This window comes from Zosterops lateralis (genome assembly GCF_965231275.1).
Source record: "Zosterops lateralis genome assembly, chromosome: 18".
Taxonomy (NCBI): domain Eukaryota; kingdom Metazoa; phylum Chordata; class Aves; order Passeriformes; family Zosteropidae; genus Zosterops; species Zosterops lateralis.
The window spans coordinates 1824386-1846218 of record NC_139778.1 but is presented as its reverse complement, the minus strand read 5'-3'; the positions used below and the strand labels follow the sequence as shown (position 1 = coordinate 1846218).

The 21833-nt window shown below is 53.4% G+C and overlaps 3 protein-coding genes across 7 annotated transcripts in view; 1 reads left to right on the top strand and 2 right to left on the bottom strand.

Annotated features, from left to right (window-relative positions):
- TMEM104 (transmembrane protein 104) overlaps positions 1 to 5727 on the bottom strand; it is a 45637-nt gene extending 39910 nt beyond the window's left edge. For 2 of the 5 annotated variants that reach the window (XM_083874563.1, XM_083874567.1), the window contains exons 1-5: positions 5681 to 5725; positions 4619 to 4847; positions 4320 to 4444; positions 2343 to 2464; positions 366 to 447 (exon numbers count right to left, since the gene is read on the bottom strand). In XM_083874563.1, coding sequence (XP_083730689.1) covers positions 366 to 447; positions 2343 to 2464; positions 4320 to 4364 — 249 coding nt within the window. In that variant the 5' untranslated portion in view covers positions 4365 to 4444; positions 4619 to 4847; positions 5681 to 5725. The other 3 variants (XM_083874565.1, XM_083874566.1, XM_083874564.1) reach the window with 3 other exon arrangements.
- Positions 5728 to 6199: 472 nt separating this feature from the next.
- On the top strand, positions 6200 to 10780 carry NAT9 (N-acetyltransferase 9). The gene is made up of 6 exons (XM_083874893.1): positions 6200 to 6520; positions 7167 to 7276; positions 8224 to 8358; positions 8579 to 8638; positions 8816 to 8910; positions 8998 to 10780. The coding sequence occupies exons 1-6, from the start codon at positions 6444 to 6446 to the stop codon at positions 9142 to 9144; spliced, it is 624 nt and encodes a 207-aa protein (XP_083731019.1). The 5' UTR covers positions 6200 to 6443; the 3' UTR covers positions 9145 to 10780.
- Positions 10781 to 11974: 1194 nt separating this feature from the next.
- NHERF1 (NHERF family PDZ scaffold protein 1) lies at positions 11975 to 21800 on the bottom strand. The gene is made up of 6 exons (XM_083874489.1): positions 21367 to 21800; positions 15254 to 15415; positions 14341 to 14494; positions 13764 to 13804; positions 13159 to 13257; positions 11975 to 13027 (listed from the first exon to the last, which is right to left on the bottom strand). The coding sequence occupies exons 1-6, from the start codon at positions 21769 to 21771 to the stop codon at positions 12875 to 12877; spliced, it is 1014 nt and encodes a 337-aa protein (XP_083730615.1). The 5' UTR covers positions 21772 to 21800; the 3' UTR covers positions 11975 to 12874.
- Between the last annotated feature and the right edge of the window lie 33 nt (positions 21801 to 21833).

The following is a 21833-nucleotide window of genomic DNA, read 5'->3' as shown; positions in this document are numbered from 1 at the left end:
TGTCCCAGTTAAATGACCTGAGATCAGCAAGGATTTATAGTCCTCAGCACACTCCAAATAGCACCAATATATTGGCTGCCACCTCTCCACATTCATTGAGCAGTGCTTCTGGGCAAGGAGAGCGTGATCAGTAAGAAATGGGAACAGCACAAGAGATTTTTCAAAGCAGGAGCAGAAAATCCTGTCTTTAATGAGCAACCCCACAGGGAATTAACAGCTACGTTTTATATGGCAAAGTTAAGTACAGTAGAAATTTATTTCTTTAGAGTTAGTAATGAGGCAAGGCAAAGATGCAGGAGAATGCCAGGAAAATCCTATGTGATAAAACAATAGGAGGAAAAGGAGAATTAAACCCCCACACAAACCTTGCGTTTTTCCATTCTTTTCCATCTCAGCTGGGCATTTGCAGCAGCCATGGCTTCCACCACAAAGGTCGTAGTCATATAGCTACAGAGAGAAGAATTAAATTGATATCATCAGTAATAGTCAAAAACTGTCACTGAAGAGAGATGGAGAATAATTCCCATCTGTTTGAAGGAGCAAACAAACAAACAAAAAAAACCTTTTTCCAGCTCCCTACACACTGTTTTGATAGCATTTCATTTCAGTTTATTGCTCCCTTCTGCTCTTGAGATTCAGATGTTCAAGCAGACCACAACATGCAGTAAAATATGACACACCTCCAGATATATGACACTTCAGGTATTTGGAAAGCACATTCCTGGTGTTCCTGTGGGTTGAAGGCAGCAAGAGAACTTTGACCTTTGCTAGAAGGCAAATTTCCTTCCTCTTTTTAGAACCTAGGACAATGAACCCAGTTCTATTCTGAAGCTCATGGCAAAGTTACTCTGCTCCCTTAAAGAATCTTACACACGGCATCAGAAGCAAAGCAGCAATACAAGAACAAGGAGCACATCACACATGCAGGTAAATACCGGAGACCAGTGAAAGAGCTGTCCTGGGAGACAGGGAGAGCCACTTACGGAAGGAATATCATTATCTCAGCTAAAACCAGTCCTATATTATCAATAAAATAATCAATAAATTTTAAAACCTCCACAAAGCAATCTTATTTAAGGCTTTAAAATGATTTCTCACTGCTTCAGGAACTGGACTTGCCTATCAAGCTCAAATAAGAGATCAGTTTTGCAAGGATAAAAGGAAGTGCTGAGTCCTATGTAGCAATTTCCGCCCAGGCTTTTCCTGCACTGAAGGTGCCCAGGGGGCAGGAGGAAGTCAGAAATACCAGGATAAAAGCAACAGAGATCCCAAGGCATGCAGCACTTGGAGCTGTGTCTTTTCAGCTTAACCCGGTGCAGTTCTGGTGCACAGATTTGGAGGTTTGTGCTCTCCTGCTGACCTTAAAGGATTGTCTGCTGGTGTTGGATTCCACATATTGAATTTATGCTTTTAAACTAACCTAGTTAAAAAAGAATTGCTTCTGAAACTCCCAGATACTGGTAACCCCACAGATACCATTTTACCAAGCCTTTGCAGCACCCAGCTCTGAGGTGGGGCACTCACAAGCATTTGACCACACAGTCTCCCTGCACAGCAGCACAGAACAGATCCCAAAAGCTCTGCCTCCAAACCAAAGGCACATTCAGGCTGGCAGGGCTGGTTACTGAAAAGACTAGCACTTCAAAAGTCCATTTATACAAATAACAGGAGGGAATTTTGGTTTATTTTAAAACCAAGCAAGAAGCAAGCAGGGATTCCCAGCCCACCAGAAGATGGCAATTGTAGCAGTAACTCCTTAGATATCAGCGCTGTATCCACAGCCTTCAGCTCCACCTGCTGCTCCAGCAGGGAGGCACCTTCCACAGAGGCTCGCAGTGAACCAGTGTGACAAACAGGAGGCCATTGCCAAGGTCTGGAGGGGCTAAGACAGGCCTGGCTGTGCAGAATTTTTGTTCCTGACACACCTGCAGCTGTGAGAGCATTGCCAGAAGCCAAGAGAAAGCTTACACATCTGCAAGTCACAAAGCAAAGACTTGACTCTGTGCCACCTGTGACCTGGCTGGTGTTTGGGGAACTGATCTGAGACAGGCAAGCACAGAATGTATCCACAGTGAGGACAAAGTCAAAAAGGGAGCTGGGATAAAGGTCTCAGAAGACTCTGGACTGGAAGAAAAGTTCTAACCATCAGTCAGGAGGAAATGGGATGTATCAGAGAGTCAGGAAGTGCATCCCTCCAAATCAGGTCCACAGGCAACACCACCACAGAAACCAACACTCAAGGAGCAGAGGGACAGAGCACACAGGGAAAACAGCAAAGTCTTTACACTGTCCTCACCCAGCTGAACATTCCAGTCCCTTAAAGACACAGAGACATGTCCTACCTCATAAATCCCAGGAACATGAGGAGGACCAGGCTGACGAGCCACCCTGCTGTAGCAAAGGCCTTGGGCATGGTCAGGGCTCCTGTTCCCACGATGAGGTTGAACATGTACACGAGGCCAACCTGCAATCAGCCACAGGATCCAGCATCAGAGTGTGCCACCAATCATCCCAAACTCCTCACATACAGCCTGATTTAAAAGGAGAGGGCAATCCCTGAGCCAGCAGGGTAGGAACAAATCTATGTGAGAAATAACTGGAGGAGGGGGACTGAAATCCAAAGAGAACAATGTGGGTGTCAGCACATTTCTGGAGAAACTGATATTCCTCTCCATTTTTCTGATTATTTTAAATTATTTTTTCTCTCTAACTCGTAAAGTTATAAAGTACATGAGGTTTTTATTTGCTTGCTTGTTTTCAAATCACTGCCTTCTACCAGAGGGTCTGTGCTGTGGGCTGGGGTTTCCCTATTTTTTTTGGCCTGAACACAAGTAGTTATGACTTTGTACCTTTCAGGACCTTTTATTTCCAGTCAAGCAGGAAATATTCAAACAGAATTCTCATTCAAAGCCTGCTTGCCATTTTACCAGTAGGAAGCTGAGCATATTCTGAAGAAAGGATTTTAGGTCCTGAAAGGATTTTATCTTCTCTGGCAATAAGCTTTTCCAGTGTCCAGAGACAAAAGAGAATTCTGCACTTGGACAGGACCCCCAGGCTATGAATTTAGCTCAATTCAAGATCAAAAACCGCCAAAGTTGTTGTGCTTTAGTGGGGTTTTTTGGGTTTTTTAAGTACAGGTCAGAGTCCCTTCAGAGGACAGCCAGTAAAGGGCTGTGTATTAGCAGACTTTTCTGGGTGTGGAGCAATTAACATCAGAACTATTCCCCAGTGACCCCGAGAGCACTTCACTGGCACAAGCACAGCAAATTCATCTTTTGCTGAACATCCCAGAACAATGATTGTCCTTTGGTCAAGCAGAGATGAGAATGGTGCCTGTAATGCTCAGCCTGGTTAGAAATCTTCAGGGAAGAGGAGAGGCTCAGCCTTTGAGATTACTCTGGGAAATTCATGCAGCACCAGCACAACAACATAAGAGCAGGTGACACTAATCTTTGACAGTCCAGATATCCCAGTTAATGTCTTATTTCTCCATTTTCTCAGTTGTGACCTATTTCTGCAGCCTAATATCCACTTCTCCTACATTTAATCATTAACACTGAGATGAAAATTTTGAAGCATTTGAAATCCAACACACAGATTTCAGGGCTGGCTGGTTCTAAATGTATTGAGTTTATTTAAAAAAAAAAAAAAAAAAAAAAAAAAAAAAAAAAAAAAGTTTATAAAGTGCTGCTTTTAAAAGTTGGCATATTGTGAAGTCTTGTGGCTATGAAAACCAGTATTTCCAGTAATATAGGAAAGCAGTAATTGGCTCTGCAGTTGCACAGGACACCACATTACAGGGAAGAAACCTCTTAATTACTCACCTTCAGCGAAGTGGTATTAAAACAAATTAGTGCAACAACTGCAGCTAAGTAAACTTTGAGAAGTTCAAGGGAAAATGTTTATATAAAGTAACAATAGGGAAGAAAGTGGGATAGTTTCAATGTCCTGAAACTATGACAATGTGAGTTGATGAAAACTTTAACAAAATGTCAGAAAGTGGGCAGAAGGATGAGGAGCTGGTACAGGACATGAAGCTCTTTTAGCACTTTTAGATCTATACTTTAAGCACACATCATCCCTTCACTTTATGAAAAGTGAGCTGTGATGTCAAAACACCCCATATAACTACAAACACCAAGCATCTTTAACTATCCTATGACCTTCCTCATCTCCTGAAATGCTGAAGTTCTGTCCATGAGGAAGTAGGATGTGCAAACACAATGCTGAGGAAAGACAATTTTGAAAAAAAAAAAAAAAACCACAAAAAAACCACAAAACAAAACCTTGTGACCAAACGCAAAAAGAGTGGAACTTACATAGGGAGAGTAAAGCTCCCCGGTGTCGGTGATGCCACCTGCCATCAGGAGCTGGAGAGGAAACCCCAAAGCAGAGCCAAAAAGGTATTTTTGGAAGGGTGTTTTCAACTTCTGTCGCCTTTAACCTAGAGAAACATCATAACACTGTGTTATCTTTGCTGGAAAAAGGAAGAACTCACAAGATAGCTTTGGCACATCAGTTTTGTGGTGTTTGCACAGATTTCAGCAGGATCTTGCCCTTCAGACAGACCCCACTCACCAGAATCACTTGGTTCAACACTCCCTGAGAAGTTTCATACCTGTTAAACTGGTTTAAAAGTAACCAAAAGGCTCTGCCCTTTCACAGCGTGTGATGACCAAACTTCATCTTCTCCCAACAGCCAGAGGGGGTGTTTCAGACAACTAAAACCTCAACAGGAAAAACGACTGCCTTGAGGATGATCTCCAACTGCTGCTTTTCATGCAGCTACTCCTCCTTGCAAACACATGCCTCCTGCAAATCAAAAAGCCAGCCTAAAGTCTCTTCTCCTAAATTCAAATACAGAAATAAGTAGTCAAATGAAAATACTGGACCTACTAAAGACACACCAAGATACTTTTCACACACCAACATTTCCAAAGCAGAAGCATTTGGGAAGCTTTATATTGTTTCAAAAAAACTAGATGTTTATTGGGGAACTGAAGCCTTCTGGAAGGTTTCTGTGTCAATGATTAGCCATAATTGAATTAAGAGCTTCACACTTCTACATGTGCTCCAACTCAATCACACTGGCTGGGACAAACCATCGGCACAAGCCAAGCTCCACTAAAAACTCCAGTTATAAGCTTCTACACCCACGCTGAACACCAGAAAATAATCAGGCAGCATAGCTCACTGAGGTCATAACTGGACCAGCCTCAGAAGAAGAGATCAAACACCACCTTTAATAACAAACCTCGGCTCAAACCACCGAAGCCAAGCTTGGCAAACCCGGAGCAAGCAGCAATTCAGCGGACACTCCAGGACGGGGCCGGGGACAGCGGGTCCCACCCCAGGAGGGGGAACCGACCCCAGGGCCCCCTGAGGGCACCGGAGCCCCCCGGCCTGGCTACCCCCGCGGTGCCAAATGGAACAGACAACGCTGCTCGTCCCCCCTGCCCTACCGGGGGAAGTTCTCTCGCCCCACAGAGCGCCTACAGCCCCGGCATCCCCCCACCCCGCGGCCTTCCCCCCACACCCCGCCCCACACCAGCACTCTCCCCCAGGCCTCTGCCCGCCCGTCGAGCCGCTCCGCTGCCCTCACCCCACGCTGTCCCCACAGAAGGCGGCCCCAAACCCCCCGTGAGGGCCGCGCTCCCCCCGGGCCCGCCCGGCCCCTCACCGGCGGGATCGGCTCGTGCCGGCGGCCCCGCCCCCGGCCGCGCGGGGGCACTCACGGCGCACGCGCCGCTCCGCCGCGGGGCCTTCCGCGCACGCGACTGGCTCCGGGGACGGGACGGGGCCAAGGCGCCGGCCGCGATTGGGTAACGGTGAGGGGCGGGGCCTGCAAGGGGCGTGGGCACGAATGGGCGGGGCCCAGAAAGCGGCGTGGCAGGGAAAATGGGGTGAGGCATAGAGGGGCGTGGCCGTGCCGGGAAGGGGCGTGTCCAGGGAAAGGCAGGAGCGGGGCGAGGACGAAGCAGGGGCGGGGACAGAATGAAAGCACGGACCGCGATTGGACAACGGGAGGGGCGGGGCCGAAGCAGAGGCGGGGCCTCGCTGAGCTATTGGGCGGGGCAATGGGGGCGTGGCAGTTTGAGAGGGGGCGTGGCAATAAAGGGGAGGAGTCGTATGGGCGGGGTGATGACGTCACCTATTTTGTGGCGGGAGTCAGCGGGTCTGTGCGCATGCGCGGCAGGGGGCAGGGCAGGCACACGTGACTCCCGGTGTGGGTTCCCCTCAGCCCCGGATCCCCTCAGGCCCGGGGGTCCCGTCGGGATGTGGGAACAGGGATTCGGGCGTGTTAATGCGGGGGGATTGGGGTAACTTGGGAGATCTGGACAGTGAGAGCTGCTTCTCGCTGCCGCCAGGCCGCGCTGTCCCGTCCCTTGGCCTCACCGGCCACACGGAGTGCGGTGTTGGGGCTCTCCCTCAGGGCGGAGGCCATGAAGATTAACCAGGACACGGTGCTGCGAGGACAGAAGGTGACGCTGGTGCCCTACACCGCTGCACACGTGCCCCGGTACGTGCCCCCCGCCCTCCTCGGACGCTCCTGCATGGTGTGATCGCACTTCTCCCTTTGAAGGCAGTGCTGGGGGCAGGAAAGGTGTTGACTGGCAGCTGCAGGGCCTGCTGTCCTCCCTCCGTGCCCTGTCAGGGCTGTGCTCTGTGCCAGCTCTGCTGCCAGGGAGAACTGCACCTGTGCCACGGGGAAATACCTGGTGTGAGTGAACACAGCCCTTCTCCTGTTCATCGAGGCCTTTCCCTGGTGACAGTGGGAGAGCAAAGCCTCAGTGTGTTCAGCCAGGTGGATGGTTGATAAATCAGGCGTGCCAACAGTTTGTAAAGTAAATCAGCACAAAGATACCAGGGTTAGTGTTTTGTCAGTGTCCAGGATGGCGCTCAGGATGAAATGCACCAGAACTCCAAAACATCAGGTGTGCATTGGGCACTCCAGACAAAGCCACGGGATGGGCAAACTTCCTAAATTTCCAGAGAGCACTGTGTTAAATAAGGGACAGGCACTTGTGGATACACATGAAGTTGTCACAAAATCAGGGCTGGTGTTTCCAGAGGTGCTTTGTGATGGCCTGACCCCGAGAGCACTGGGAGGGATCGGGATCCTCCCTGGTGCTGCAGCCGGGGCAGTGACGTGGGTCCCTTGGCAGGTACCACGAGTGGATGCAGTCAGAAGAGCTGCAGAGACTGACGGCCTCAGAGCCCCTGAGCCTGGAGCAGGAGCACGAAATGCAGCGCAGCTGGCGGGATGATGCTGACAGTGAGCACCTGGAATGCTTTCTGAGGGAGGATGGGAGGGCTGAGCACATCCTTTCCATTCTGGGAAGGACCCACAGTGAACTGGGAGTGCCCCATGAGTGGATTCCCCTAAACCAGAGGGGATGTGAGACTTTCTACAACAGTAGCTTGAACTGCTTTTCTTGTAACAGCTGGTATATACTCAGGGAAGTGGAGAATATCCACTTCCTTGAGCTGTTTGTGTCCTTTTTATGCAGTTTTCCAGAGACTGTAGTGATTAATTTCCTCACAGTATTTTGTGCTGAGATAAAAATTATGAAGCATCAGTTCTGCACAGCCACCAGTCCCCAGGTCTGATTGTTGCAAAAAGGTGGAGAGAGGTTGTATTTCTCCTTGATAAATTGAATGATTTTTATGATCACCTGGTTGAGGTGTGTTGCTTGAATTGGTTCCCTGACTCTCCTACAGGTAATGAATCACTGCCCATAAAAGCCTCATAGAAATTTAGTGAGCTGGAAAATACTGAAGCTGGCAAAGACCTCAGTCTGGAGCATTTGTCTTAGGTGGCATTAAAAACCTTACTCAGAGCAGCAGTAACATGGGCCAGGTGAATCACTCAGTCAGCTTCTTGTGCACCAAACAATTCTTTGCCCCAACTTGCTGCTGAGTAAGACAAGGCAAGGAGACCTCAGACATGGGAAGGAAGTTTTCAGACTTATTCCACAGGCTGTTTCTAGTCTTGGTGTCTGTGTCACCCTCACAATAGGTTTTTCCAAGTATTTCTCTCATTTCTGTGGGTAGGAGCAGGCACACCTGGTGTGGGAAGCCAAATTATCAACTCCTTCTTGCTGTTAACATATGGAAATTGTTGTTCCTCTGTCCATTATACACCTTTAATTTCATTCTTTGGTAATTTGTGAATAATTATCAGCACACTCTGAAGATGCTGCCGCATTCTTGTTTCCCCAGAGTGCACCTTCATCGTGCTGGACTCGGGGCGCTGGCCTGGGCAGGCAGAGGAGAACTCCATGGTGGGGGATGTGAATCTCTTCCTCACCAACCCTGAGGACCCGACTGTGGGCGAGATTGAGATCATGATTGCAGGTCAAGTTCTGCTTCATATCTTGGGGCTCTCTCACTGTGGCTGCATGCTGCAGACAGATGTTGATGTTCCTGCATCAGATTTTTATTCTCATGCTTTACCATGGCTGTTCAGCCCTGATCAGTCCCTGGCATGTCCAGGTCACAGCCTCTTCTGAGAAGTGTCTGGTGTGGCTGGTTTTTCTTCCCTAACTAGATGCTGACTCTGTGCTGTCTCTTTCAGAGCCCAGCTGTCGTGGCAGAGGGTTTGGCAAGGAGGCAACTCTGCTGATGATGGCCTATGGTGAGGGTGGCTCAGTGCATGGGAACAGGAGTGTGGTGGGGCTGGGATCAGGGAACACAATTCCCAGTGATACAGGCAGGGTAGTAAGGGATACATCTACCCCACAACTGGAGTCCTGTGCTTTTATAGATGTGGCATGTAATAGAAGTCTCTCTCTCTCTCTGATTTCTCCTGCAGGAGTGAGAAAACTTGGAATCACCAAGTTTGAGGCTAAGATTGGTCAGGAAAATGAAGCCAGCATCTGCATGTTCAAAAAGCTTCACTTTAAGGAGGTGCAGTAGCAGCCCATCTATCCAGAGAATGTGAGCAGCCTTTGCCCTGTGGCCGGGACTGAGCTGTTTTCTCTGTGTGTGCTGCAGGTTGCTGTGAGCAGCATTTTCCAGGAGGTGACGCTGAGGCTGGATGTCAGTGAGCAGGAGAGACAGTGGCTCCTGGAGCAGACAAACCACGTGGAGGAGCAGAGCTACGCTGAGCTGAAGCAGCCAGATGGGGTGCTGGACACCTGACAGACACTTCCAGACACTGCCTGGGTTTCCAGGGAGAAGCTGGACGTTATTGCAATGTCTGGGTGTGGAAGACACCAGTGAGCCAACACTGGAACTGTTTTCATCTGTCTCCTTCAGCTGCTTTGTCATCTTGTCAACTTTGCACTTTGCTCCACCAGCCAGGATTACTGCCTGGAATTTGGACCTGGGGAACAGCCACTAACTCACAGGTTTGACTAGGAATGACTCTGACTTTGTTGTGCTGTTCCAACAGAGCCTAAAATCACCAGCAGTTGATTCCTGGACAAGCAGAAACTTCTCCCACTGCTCTTAAACTAGGATTCATCAGCAAGGAGGTTTTATATACTGGCAGCTCAGTCTTTTTTATTCTTGAATAAAAAAAACCCCACAAAGATCTGAGGTGCCTGAGCACTACATGGGGCTCAGCAGCTCTCTTTGGCAGCTCAAAGAGTGGTTTAGAAGTTGTAAAGAACAGCAGGGACTTTTTAAACCCAGTTTCCTGGGGTCTGAGGTTACAGGGAGGCACTGCTGGGTCCTGGCAGGGAGAAGCCCAGATGTGGGTGAGCACAAAGGGCAAGTTAATATGATGGAAATTGTTGATACTGACTGATCAAGACTAGAGCTGAGCCCCACCACAAGGAGGGAGCTGAGAGTAGCAAGAGGCTTCTGAGACAAATCCCCTTCAGGGCTATGCTCCAGATCTGAAAACCTCAGGCCAGCAGTAATGTTGCACTTCATTTTCCTTGGCTGCTTTGATGAAAGCAAGGAGGAGAACACTTTGAAAGGAGACAGCTTCCTTCTTCCACCAGCTCAGGACTTGCTCTGCTGGGCCTGGAGGCTCCATTTCTTGTTCTCCACTAAAAAAAAGATGAATGTGGGGGAAATATCTCTTACTGGGGGGCAAATATATTTAAGGCAGGAGTTATTGTGGCTCTGCTGCAGTAGGTCTGAGATCCATGGATGAAAAAGAGGCACTTGCCTGACTCCCACTGGACAAAATTCCCTGTGTAGTTACTCAGCCTGACCCCTCCTGCCCTACACATGCTGTCCACAGCAGGGAAGCTGCTAAGAGGAGAGGACAGAAGGTAAGAAGGATAACTGATGCTCCTGTGTATTTTCCTACTATAACAGCAGCTGTAACAGCTAATCCTAGACCACAAATTACCTGTTTCAGTAGTGGAGGATGAGGTAATAACTTTCATATTTGCCCAGGGATGTTTTGGAAATTGGCAGTCTGTGGAATTTTTAGTTTTGCTGTGCCTGTACATTTAGGACCTGGGAGCTTTAGTTTTCCAATTTTAGCTAATTTAAATACATGATTCCTGTGACTAATATTAAAGCCAAGCGTGGGAACAGTGTTTCATGGCATTTTAAACGAGTATTTAGTGTGGATTTAGTTGTAGTGAAAGCTTTGTGTGGTAATAAAGTGAAGAGCAGCTCTAGTTCCCGCTGGGATTACCATGACAAGGGCTACTAATCCTCCTGCTCTTCGTCACCTGCTGCAGGCAGAAATGGATTCTGTCCTCCAGAGCAAGATTTGCAGAACCTGCTGGGTGAACTGCTGGCTCTGGGTCTCCTTCCTGAAGCGTCTCATCCCTCTGCCAGAGGAGCAAGGCCAAACCAGCAGGAGAGATGTAGCTGGGCTGGGATTTGCTCCCCTAAAACCCAACTAAGGTGGGAAAAGAATTTCTTTAACCTCTGCCGGCAGGGGGAAGGGGCAGGGTGATCTCCTGAGGCAGCTCCCCGTGCCCAGCTGGTTGCTCTGGAGGCACTGAGGGCCCTGCTTGGCATCCCCGGTCCCCGGCAACGCCGGCGCTGCCCCGGCTCCGCGGGCGGCTGGGAACAGCCTTTCCCTGGCAACACAACACAAAGTTGGGTCTGTCCCTGAGCTCAGCCCACCCCAAAGGCTGGGGGGAGAGTCCCAGCAGGGCTCAAGCAGGGTTCCCACAGGGAACCAGTGCCCATCTGCTCTGACCAGGCCAAGAGGCAAAAGTTTCTGCAGGGACCCACTGGGTGCCCCCAGTCCTGCCTCACCCTGTAGCATCAATCCCAGGCAGGGATGTCCTGCTGCCCCAATGGGATGAGGATGAGAAAACGGGGGATAGGGGCTCACCTTCCCTCAGAGGACACATATTTGCAGGATGAGACAGGTTGGAATGGGCTCCCCCAGCTTCCAGAAGGAAGTGACAGTCTGCACATCCCCCAGAAATCTGGTGGCACTTTGTCACTTGGGTGCCATTGGAGGTGCAAAGATCCGTGACCATTTGTGTGCTCAGGTGGAAGAGCTTTGCAGATTTGGAGCACAAAACAAGAGTGTGCAGAAGGGGAGGAAGTGAAGATCCTAGACTGAGGCCAGGCACAGCCCTGCCTTGTCCTACTGTGCCACCAGTCTGGCCCCACTGAGCCACCCAGGGCTACATCCATTCATTCAGAGGGACAAGCACCCCTCGCCTCACTGCTCCCCCCTGCCTTGCCTTGCCTCAAGCCAGGTGCAACCCAGGCTCATCCCAAAAACCTCCATAGGGGCTGAGGGCACATTTGCCCCCCCTCCATCCTGGCTGGCAAACCCAGATTAGAGCTTTGCATCACTCCCCTCACCACCCCTCCCACTCCCCAGAGGATTAAAGCTCATTAATCACCCCTATGCATTAACCCCCACTGGGACCAGCCGGTGTCTCACCAACGCCCTCAACCTGTCCCCATCAGCTGCTGAGGGGCACCCAAACCAGGCCCAGTGTCCCCTGGTTACCTGCCTTTCCCCCAAGCTCCTGGCCACAGCAAGCCCTCTGCACCCCCTCACGCTCTGGAAGGATTTAGTCTTAAACCAGACTTGTAAAGTCAGAAAGGTTTATTCCAGTAAACAGAATTTCTCTTGAGCTCAACAGTACAACGACACCTGATTGTAGCACATGGAAACAAAACATCCACAGGAAGAATTTCCACAAAATACAAGTAAAAAAAGAAAAACAGATGTGATTGGAAAAACACTTATTTCAGGAAAAAAAAAAGTACATGAGAAGCTTTTAAATTAAACAGTGTTGGATTGAAACCCTGATTGGCTCTGTCTCCGGGAGTGTGCAGGAGCAAAGGAGACTATTATTGCTTGCTGTGCTGGCTCCAGACACCCTCTCCTCTCCCAGAATTGCCCCAGGGCAGGGTGCTGGGCACTCCCCAATGGTGGGAACCCATACCCCACCTTGCAGCTGAAGAGGCAAAGGGACAGGGTCATTGTGGACGGAGCTTGCCAGGCCAGGGTCAAAGACCCCGGCTGTGGTCAGTGGCTGGGCAGGTGGGGTTTGGTAGAAGACACTAAAAGCCTCAGGTTTTGCAGTTAAAGGGTAATTTGAGGGGATCTCAAATGGAGATGAGGTTTGGGGTGGGGAAAATACCAGAGAACAGTGGGGACCAGGAGTGTTGGGCGTCAGGCCACGCCAAATCCTTGATCCCTCCCAAACCCCTGCTTGTGCCTACCAGGGTGTGCAGGGCTTCAAGGCAGGGCTGGAGGAGCACCCTGGGGATGAGCTTTTGGGAGGGGGCACCCCCAGCACCCCCGGCCCAGAACCCCTCTGCAGGGATGCTCACTGGCCACCAAACCCCAGCTCCTGGGTCAGGGTGGCAGGGAGCAGCCCCACATCTCCACCAGGAACCCACGGCAGGGAGGAGAGGAGTGCAGGAGAGGTGAGTATGGGGCTGGGAGGGGCTAGAAGCCCCTCACCCTGCCTCAGGGCCTTCACAGGTTGCTGAACAGTTCATTTTTCTTGCTCCAGTCCATCTGGGGTGCCCTCTTGCTGGTGCGCTTCTGGTGCGCCCGCTCCTTGGCCACAGCCAGTGGGATGTCAAGGTCCAGGAGGGAGCCAGGTGCTGAATGGCGTTTGTCATCCTCCTGTGTGCGAGTTTGGGGATGAGAGGCAGTGTCAGCTGCACTGTGTGTCCCTCCTGGACAGCCCCACAGGGGGGGCTCAGCCCAGATTCTGCTTTCCAGCCACCACCTCCCCCCGGCAGTCCCAGCCCTACCTTGCTGTGGGTCTCGCTGGCGTTGGGGGACACGGCCAGTGGCGTGGGGCTGGACGGGATCTCGGACACTGAGCTGGGCCGTGGCTCTCCACCGTTCTCCTGGGGGAGCAGGGAGGGACTGTGAGCTCCAGCCCTGAGGCTTGAGAACAGCCTCCAGAGTTGTAAGTCCCACCCAGGGGGCCATGAAATCCATCCTCCCCACACGTAATCCCCTCCAAGCTCCAGGCACATAAATACCTCTAGCACTGCCCATCCAGGGCGGGGAAGGATTAAAGCCCAGAGTGACTGCCCTGGCTTTAGCAGGAGGGGGAGGGTGGCCGCAAGGCTGGATGTTACTTCCTACTGCAGCACAAGGGCTCCCAGCCCTGGAGCATCAGAAGGCAAAAGAGAGGAAAACAGCCACCTCCATGACACTCAGCACCACAAGCATCCCCCTTCCTGGAGGACACCAGTTCCCTTCCCAGTGGCACCAGCTCTTGTGTGGTGCCTGAGACCACTGTGGTATCTGATGGCATCACCTACCCATGGGCAGAGGGGACATGAACAGGAGGGTCCCTGACTGGAGATGGGCACAGATGGAATTAAAATCAAGACAAGGCTCTTACCTTCCCTATATCACCATTGGCAACTGGTTCTGGCAAGGGACCTGTGGGATAAGGACATGGGCACTGGGTGAGGATGTGTTTGCTTTGTCCCCTTGCCAATGGAGGGCAAGCCAAGGCTGTACATGGCCAATGCTCACACAGCACTGCCCAGTGTCTGGCCAGGGCCTGAATTTTTTAACTGCTCGCTGCAGCCAGCCCTGTGGCACAGGGGAATTCTGCCAGACACATCCCCATGATGGCAGCTCTGATGTGGAGCCCAGTGAGACCCCCTCCCCATCCTCCTGGGGACCACCATGACAGCAGAGGAGAGCAAAGGGCAGCTAATACCTGTTTGCTCCCCAAGCCATAAACCCTGCCAAAGTGCAACTGAGGGCCATAAACCTGCCCACGTCAGCCCCACCAACCCGGCATGGGGCCCTTGGCCAGGCAGAGAGACACCAAAGCCAGGTGATTCTGCTTGGCCCCAGAGTGCAAAGACCACCTCCCAGGGCTCAGCACCCTTAGGTTTGATGAGAAGGTGACACAGAGCCAGCAGAGGTGGCACAAACCCCTCCCAGCAGCACAGTCCCCAGCCCACCTGTCAGGTGCTGCTCCGAGGGCACCACGTTGCACTTTTTGAAGAACTCATCTGTGAGGACATCCACCACCAGTAGCCTGGTCTCGTCACCACTCGCCTTGATGGCTGCCACCACGTCACTGTGCTGCTTGCCCTCCATGCACACACCATTCACCTGCAGGCACCACATCACCACTGGAGCTGGGGGACATCCATCCCTCCGAAGCACCATGGAGGGGTCAGGTACCAGCCTTGGTACCAGTCATAATGCCAGCACAGCCACCCCATAGCCCCTACAGACATTTGCAGCCTTGCAGGGATTAAGAGTGAAGCCGGGAAAACCTCATTAAAAGCAGATTTTCCTCTGAGTGATTGGCATGGGATTGAATGGGCAAAGCTGGCAGGGAATTCCCAGCAGTGTATGGACCTGAGGCTGACACAAAACCCTTGTGCCATGCCATGGTCTCCAGAAACCCCAAAAGCTTCACCCCAGAAGAGGCAGCAGCCCCACACCCTGGTGAGCAGCAGGGCTGGAGCTGAGTTGGTCCTTGCTTTCATGGATCATCATCCCACCTGACACAGACCTGAGCTCATCCCCACCCCGGTCACACCTGACAGCAGGACTTGCGGCCATCGTGCACCTTGTCCCCAGCCTACCCCACCCCAGGGGCATCCCAGGGACAAGGGACAGTGCTGCCACTAACTAACCCTCAGACAGCTAATTAATGCTCAGTCCCAGCCCTCCACAGTGCTGCACCCCTGGGTGGGGACTGACAGGCTGGCGCAGGTTGGGTGGCTGTGCCATGAGTCACCACCGGCACCGGGGACACTGTGTGCCTTCCTGACCAAGGGCAGCTGTCTCCCAGGCACCAGGATGTGAGGGAGTGGCAAGCTTTTCAGAGAGATCCCTCTGACTCCCCCCAGCCCAGCCCACCTCGATGATGCGGTCCTGAGGGGCCAGCCCTGCAGCCTCAGCCGGGGAGCCGGGGTCCACGGCACGCACGTACTGCCCCGGGCGGTTCTTGTCACTGTGCAGGTTGAAGCCGTAGCCATCAGGGCCCTTCTTCATGCGGCACAGCCGAGGTCTCAGCTCCTCCTGCAGTGGGAACAATATGTGGGTGAACTGTTCCCGGATCCCCTCAACACCCAGGACAGCACCAGGAACCCCAGACAGCTGCTGGAGCGGCAGGGACACCATCCTCGGGTAGGCACTGACACCTCAAGATAGGATGCAGGGTGCCAAACACCCTATGGTCCTGGGCTCTAATTAATTAATTAATTAGGGGCAGGGCACACTAATTGCAGTGAAACATTGAAGAAACATGGTATCTATATGTGTGTTCCCAAACCATGCTCTTCCTTTTGGGATCAAGATTGCAACTGCCATGAAGGAGGAGGAGGAAACACAGCCCAGGCTGCTGGGAAGCACCTCCACTCCATCCTGTTCCACTCAGGAAGCTTTGGCTACTGGAGAAGTCTCAGGTGCTGGCACAGGTCCCCTCCATCACCCCCTTGCCAGCTGTAGCCCCTCTCCATGGCACACCCAGCCGTGGGCTGAGGGAGATCCCCCACCCCAGAACACCCCACAGCCACTGTCAGCAGGAAGGGGTACAAAGGCCTCGGGCAGGCAGCTGGAACCCAGATGGAGCAGCTGTAATGCTGAGGCACCTCCATGCCCTAGCGTGACCTTCCAGGATTGCAAAACAGAAACCAGCTGCACTGCACTGATGCGACTGGGATGTTCACCTCTTCAGGAGACAACACCCAGCTCATCAGCACCGGGTTTCACCTTGACCTGTGGATCCACCAGCACCTGGAGCCAGGGAACTATGCTGGAGCAGCCACAGCCACTCACTTGGTGCCCTCTAAGCTCCCCACACGGGGAGCAGCAGGAAGAAGCAGAAGCATCCCTGGGGGCCTGGCATACAGGAACTGCCTTGGCTCACCCAGCAGGAGTGGGATGTCCAGGAAGCATCAGAAGAACCAGGTGACACAAACCAGACACCTGCATGTGGCACTGTCAGAACTGCTCTGACCCAAGCACTCAATACCACTTTCACAAGTTATATATAAAATGGTTTGATTCCACCTTGACCACCAGAACCTGAGCTTCGGTTGGGCCCTCCCAGCAGCCAAGCCTCACTTAACCTGGTGGAATATTCCTCACCAAGGGGACTAGTATTTAATCTGTCATCCAAGATAATTTTTTCTCTGTTGGTGCCCATAGCATCATTGAGGACAGGCACTGCAGGAATTTGCCCTCCCACACGTGCACCCTTTACCCTCTGCACAGCACTTTTGCATCTTGCCATGAAATCACCTTTGCCCACTTCAGGGAAAACCTGGGTCCTGGAGTGCTGACACCCCATATCTGACAGACACACTGGTATGGCACATGGTCCCACACGGGCTGGGGTGACGAATTTACAATTGCTAAGCCCAACACTGATAAAGCTCTGATAAAGGCCCATCCTCTTGCACAATCCCTTCCTTAATGGTCAAGGCTGGCTGCCACCCCAGCACCACTTGACAACGCCCTGGGAAGGGAGGTGCAGGCAGCACCCAGCACATCTGCCGGGAGTGAAGGTGATCCTGAGATGCCTCAGCACTGGCATGCAGGACTTGCTCTCCACGTGTCTCAGCTTCACATGCCCAGTGCAACAGCCCAGCTGTGAATTCCCTGCCTGAGAGGAGGACTCTCTCCCCTGCCTTCGCCCCTTCTGCCCTCCTGTCCCCCCTCCCCGTGCCCAAGTGGCAGCAGGTTCACAGGGTGTGATAACATCCTCCACCCAGGCAGAAATCCCAAGCAATGGTGAGGACAGACAATACCCAAAATAAGGACAAAAGGCAGGAGCTGCTGGAGCCTGGAGGAAGGCAGCACTTCCCCAGATCTCTGCCCTGGCTCGACCCTGGGTGAGGGGTTCACAGGCTCTGGAGCACCCACACTGCCAGTGCCCTTGGCAGCACTGTGGGGCTGCTCCACACCGATAGCTCAGGACAAAGACAGAGGGAGCACCCAGCAAGTGGTGCTGGCAGCACTCCCGGGAGAGGAGGAGGAGGAGGAGGAGGAGGGAGGGCTTCGCTCCCACCCATTCCAACAAAGCCCTGGCAGCCCGGGCTCCCTGAGATGCTGGTGCCATGAATTTTTTGGGGGGATGGGAAGCCCTGCAGGTTGGACAGATGTCTCAGGACAGCAGGCACAGGTCACGGCGGTGAGGGAGGCACTGACCCTGCAAAGGCAGCAGCACTCGGTGCGAGGGTAGGGTAGCCCAGCCCAGCCCAGCCCAGCCATGACCCGGCCCGCAGCATCCCCCACCACCCCCCACCCGGTGGCTGGCAGCTCCTCCAGCACAGCACGCCAGGCTGCCTGTGCCTTCCCCAAATCACAGAAACCCCGCGGGCAGACACCATTCTGCCTCCCAGAGAGGAAAACAAATGCATCCGATCCTCCAGCAGCCGTATCCTGCCCATCTATGGGAGAGCACCCCATGGCAGGGCATCCTTCCTGCCCCAAAGTCCCCTTTGGGCTGAGCAACGTGAGGCAAGAGGGTTTGGGATGCGAGAAGACCCGTGGCTCTGGAGCTGGGCAGCGGAAATGCCCCTAATTTCTCTAAGCTGCTGCATCCTGTCCTGCAAGGCCAGCAGCTCTCCCACCGCGCTGGGACAGGATTAGCCGGCAGAGCCTCGTAAGAGCAGCTACAACCTCCGGGGAGGGCAGCGGGGGAAGCAGGAATCAGCCCCCTGCACAGGCATCCCGAGCCATCCCTCTCTTCTACACCCAGGGAAGGCAGAGGAGCCTCTGTCTGCAGAGATGCCCGCTCGGGGTGAGGAATTCTGCAGAACTGCACTGCTGCTCCTACCCTGAAACAGGATTTGGGGCACAACCAGATGCTTCTCCCTCCGCAGCACCTTCAGCCACCTGGCAGGAGCAGCAATCCCAGGGCTGGGGGGAAGCCCAGCTGCACAGCATGTCAGGACTCACTCCCCATTTTCCAGCCCTCCAACAGCGATTTCAGGACAGATTCCGAAGCCTCAAGTCCGAGGAAATTCCCTGCAGCCCTACAAGCAGCATCGAGCCTCTTGGCGGCAGCAACATTCCCAGTTACTCAAAGAGAAACACAAGAGCTCTGAGGATGCCTGAGCCAGCAAATTCACACGGGTCCCAAAATCTGGCGCACACATTCGGGCTTCATACAAAGAGGATGCAAAGCAGCCTCCTTGCAGCATCCCTGTCACGTCCTGTTTGACTGGAGCTGCTTTTCATGCAGCTGCCTCGAGAGGAAATTTAATTCATTTCCTAATTAAACACCAGCTACCCCAGTGCAACGCTCCCAGTGCTGGGGGAACTGCTCCCTGTTACACTCTGAAAGCCAGCCCTGGGAGGCTCTCCCAGGTTTTACAAGGAGGGATGAGCCTTGCTGGCAGGGAGGGCTCTAATTTAACACTGAATTTGCAAGAGGGAAGCCCGGGGCTGGTAGCAAATGCCTTGCCCTGGTACCAGGGCACTGTGCTGGCAACACCCAGTGCTGCCCTGGGAACACGGTGTGGTTTGCATGAAACTTTCTCAAGACACTCCTGAGCAACTGAGGCCTCCGGAAATAAACATGGGGGAAAAGGAACTGTCACAGCTCTTGGTGGGGAGACACCCCCACAGCACAGGGCCCCAGTGAAGGGGACAGACCTGAGGGGTGTGAAACTGTCACCACACTGGCTCAGCACTGCAGACAGGGGTGCATGGATCAGTCCCCCAGGGAGGCTCAAAACCTCCACTGCAGCATCAGGGGGATTTACACACTCAAGGTTTGATAGGAACGAAAAAGAAGCCCATGACCAGTCTCCCACAACTGCCTCAGGGATCTGTGGGGGTGTCTGAGCCCCCTGGCAGTCCCAATCATGCAGGACCCAGCAGGATTTGGAGAGAGAATAGATTCTGTTGGAAGGTGGGAGACGCTAAACATTGGTCACCACAAGCAGCTCTCCCAGCTCTTGAGCGTCTCCAGGCTTGTTAAACAAATAAAGGCAAGTCCAGCCCAATAAAGCAAACAGGACTCTGACACGTGCAAATTTCCCACTTCCCCTGTGATCCCAGGGAATCCCACCAACCCTCAGTGATGGGATGGGGCTGTGGGGGGATGGAGCAGCCAGCACTCTTGTCTGCCAGTGGCTGGGAACAGGCCACCAGTGTGTTCCTGCCTCACTGGAGAGAAATCCCTTTCTGCCTGCTCTGGCTCGGCTCGGCATCCTGCCCGGCATCTTCCCACCCTGCTTGGTGGGTGCCTGGCTGGGGCAACGTCCCTAAAACCACTTGCCTTTTCCATTGGGCCCTGCCCCCCAACTGCAAGATTTCCTGCTACTATCTGTTAAGAAACTGTCTGGGGCCTTGTGGCACCCCATGTCACCTGTTTCCTGCTCCAGCGAGAGGAAAAACCGCTAGTAGAGAAACCGCCGGTAGTAACTGTGCATTAACCGTGCCCCGAGCCTGCTCCCCAAAACTGTGGGGAGCCTTCAGCCAAGACTGTCCCCCATGAGGTATCTCCAGCTGGGGCTGTCTCCCAAAATCTTGTGGGGCATCTCCACTTTCCTAAGCTCTTTCCATCACTCCAGCCAACACAGTGAGCAGGGAGTGGTCCCACAGCATCAGAGGGCTCCATCCTCTTTGGGGACCACACGTCCTCAGCCCCCAAGCCTGGCAGGGGACTCACTTGAGCTCTATTAACAACATCCCTTTTATTTTTCCCAGCCCGTGGAGAGGTCTGGGAGAGGAAGGCAGAACACAGACAGTGTCACTAGCCCTGAGGGGGTGCTGGCACTGTGACATAAGGAAGAGCAGGCACGTTCTCCCTGCATGGGGCAGCACTGGAGCCTGGCACGGGGCCACACGTGAGTGACATGGGATGGGACAGGGGGACAGCGAGCAGGAGAAAGCACAGGGATAGAGCATGGCTGTTCCCACACAAATAAACCCATCAAAGAGGTGCTGGAGTGATGTGATAGCCGGGCAGAGATGAGAGCTGTGCCTGCAGTGGATCAGCCCAACCAGGGGAACAAGCACGAGACTGAAGTTCACAGCTCCAAACCACCTAATCCCCAGCAAAACCCTGTGTGACACCAGCTCAGTGAGGCACCAAGGTCATCCTGGGGCTCAGCATCAACACTGGGAAGGCTCCACTGCACCAGCCTCTCTGGAAACAGGTCATAAGATTTCCCCAGAAGGTTCCTCACGCTGGGAACACCAAGAGGCTGCAGCCCAGAGAACCATCCACACGTCTGTTGTAACAACAAACACGTCTTTGCTGGGTAAATAAAAAGCAGTATTATCTTCCAGAGCCCAGAGCGTCTCTTAGGAACCGCTTGGGGCACGAAAGGTCAGCTGTTTCTCAATTCCTCACCTTTCTGCATCACTTTGTTTGTGCAACTGCTCACTCCCACGCGTGCTTTAGGCCGACATTCCTGAGTTAGGAAGTGTCTGTGGGGTCTGACTGCCAGGATCAAGCCCCCAGCCCAGGAAGGGCTCTGCTATCCCCACTCCACAGCAGACACTGAACACACTCAAAACAGGAGTGACTACCACCAATACCTGCAGTCTCAACCCCAAAAATCACCCTCTGCCGTGGGTTTTTTTGTTGTATTTTGGGGTGGGTTAGTGCCAGCTGCCCTCAGTCCAGTCCTGGGCTCAGCAGCACATCAAAGCTGGCCCTGGTGCTTTTCCCAGCCCGTTTTACCGGGGAGCAGCACAAGGAGGGGCCCAAGGGCTCCGGGGTTCAGTTCTGGCTCCGACCAGCCCCGCCTGTCCCTGACACAGGGAGACAGATCACGGGGAAAAGAAAACCCGCAAAATGAAAAACATTAAAACAAAAAAAGGCAAAGCAGTTGGGCGCGGCAGGACCCGAGGCTTCTGTGGAGCAAAGAAAAAAAAAAAAAAAAAAAAAAAAGACTCTCGAGACCTAAACTACACACGACAACCACGGCCGGGCATGACCCCTCCTCCTCCCCGGACAACATCTCTGCCACAAAAACTTCCGAGCCCATCCCCGGCCGCTCCTTTACCCGCTGGTCGCCGCTGGGTTCCCTCGCCGGGGGCTCTGCCGGTACCGCCGGTACCGGGACCGGGGGCTCGCCCATCACCGCCGGCTCGGCACCGGCACCGGCCCCGGCCCGCTTGGGCGGCTGATCCTCGGCCGTCGAGTCTACGACGAGGAGGGTGACGGTGCCGGCGGCGGCGCGGATCCGCTCCACCACCTGCTGATGGCTCTCCCGCTCCACGTTCTCGCCGTCCACCTCCAGCAGCCGGTCCCCGGCGCGCAGCCCCGACTGCTCGGCCGGCGAGCCCGCCTCCACCAGCCGGATGAACTGGCCCGGCTTGCCCTTCTCGCCGTGCAGATGGAAGCCGTAGCCATCCGGGCCGCGCTCCAGGCGGCACAGCCGGGCGGCGGGGCCCGCGCCGCTGCTCATGGCGGGGGAAGACCCGTCCCGCCAGCCGCGCTCAGCGCTCTGCGCGCCAACCCGCCCGTGCA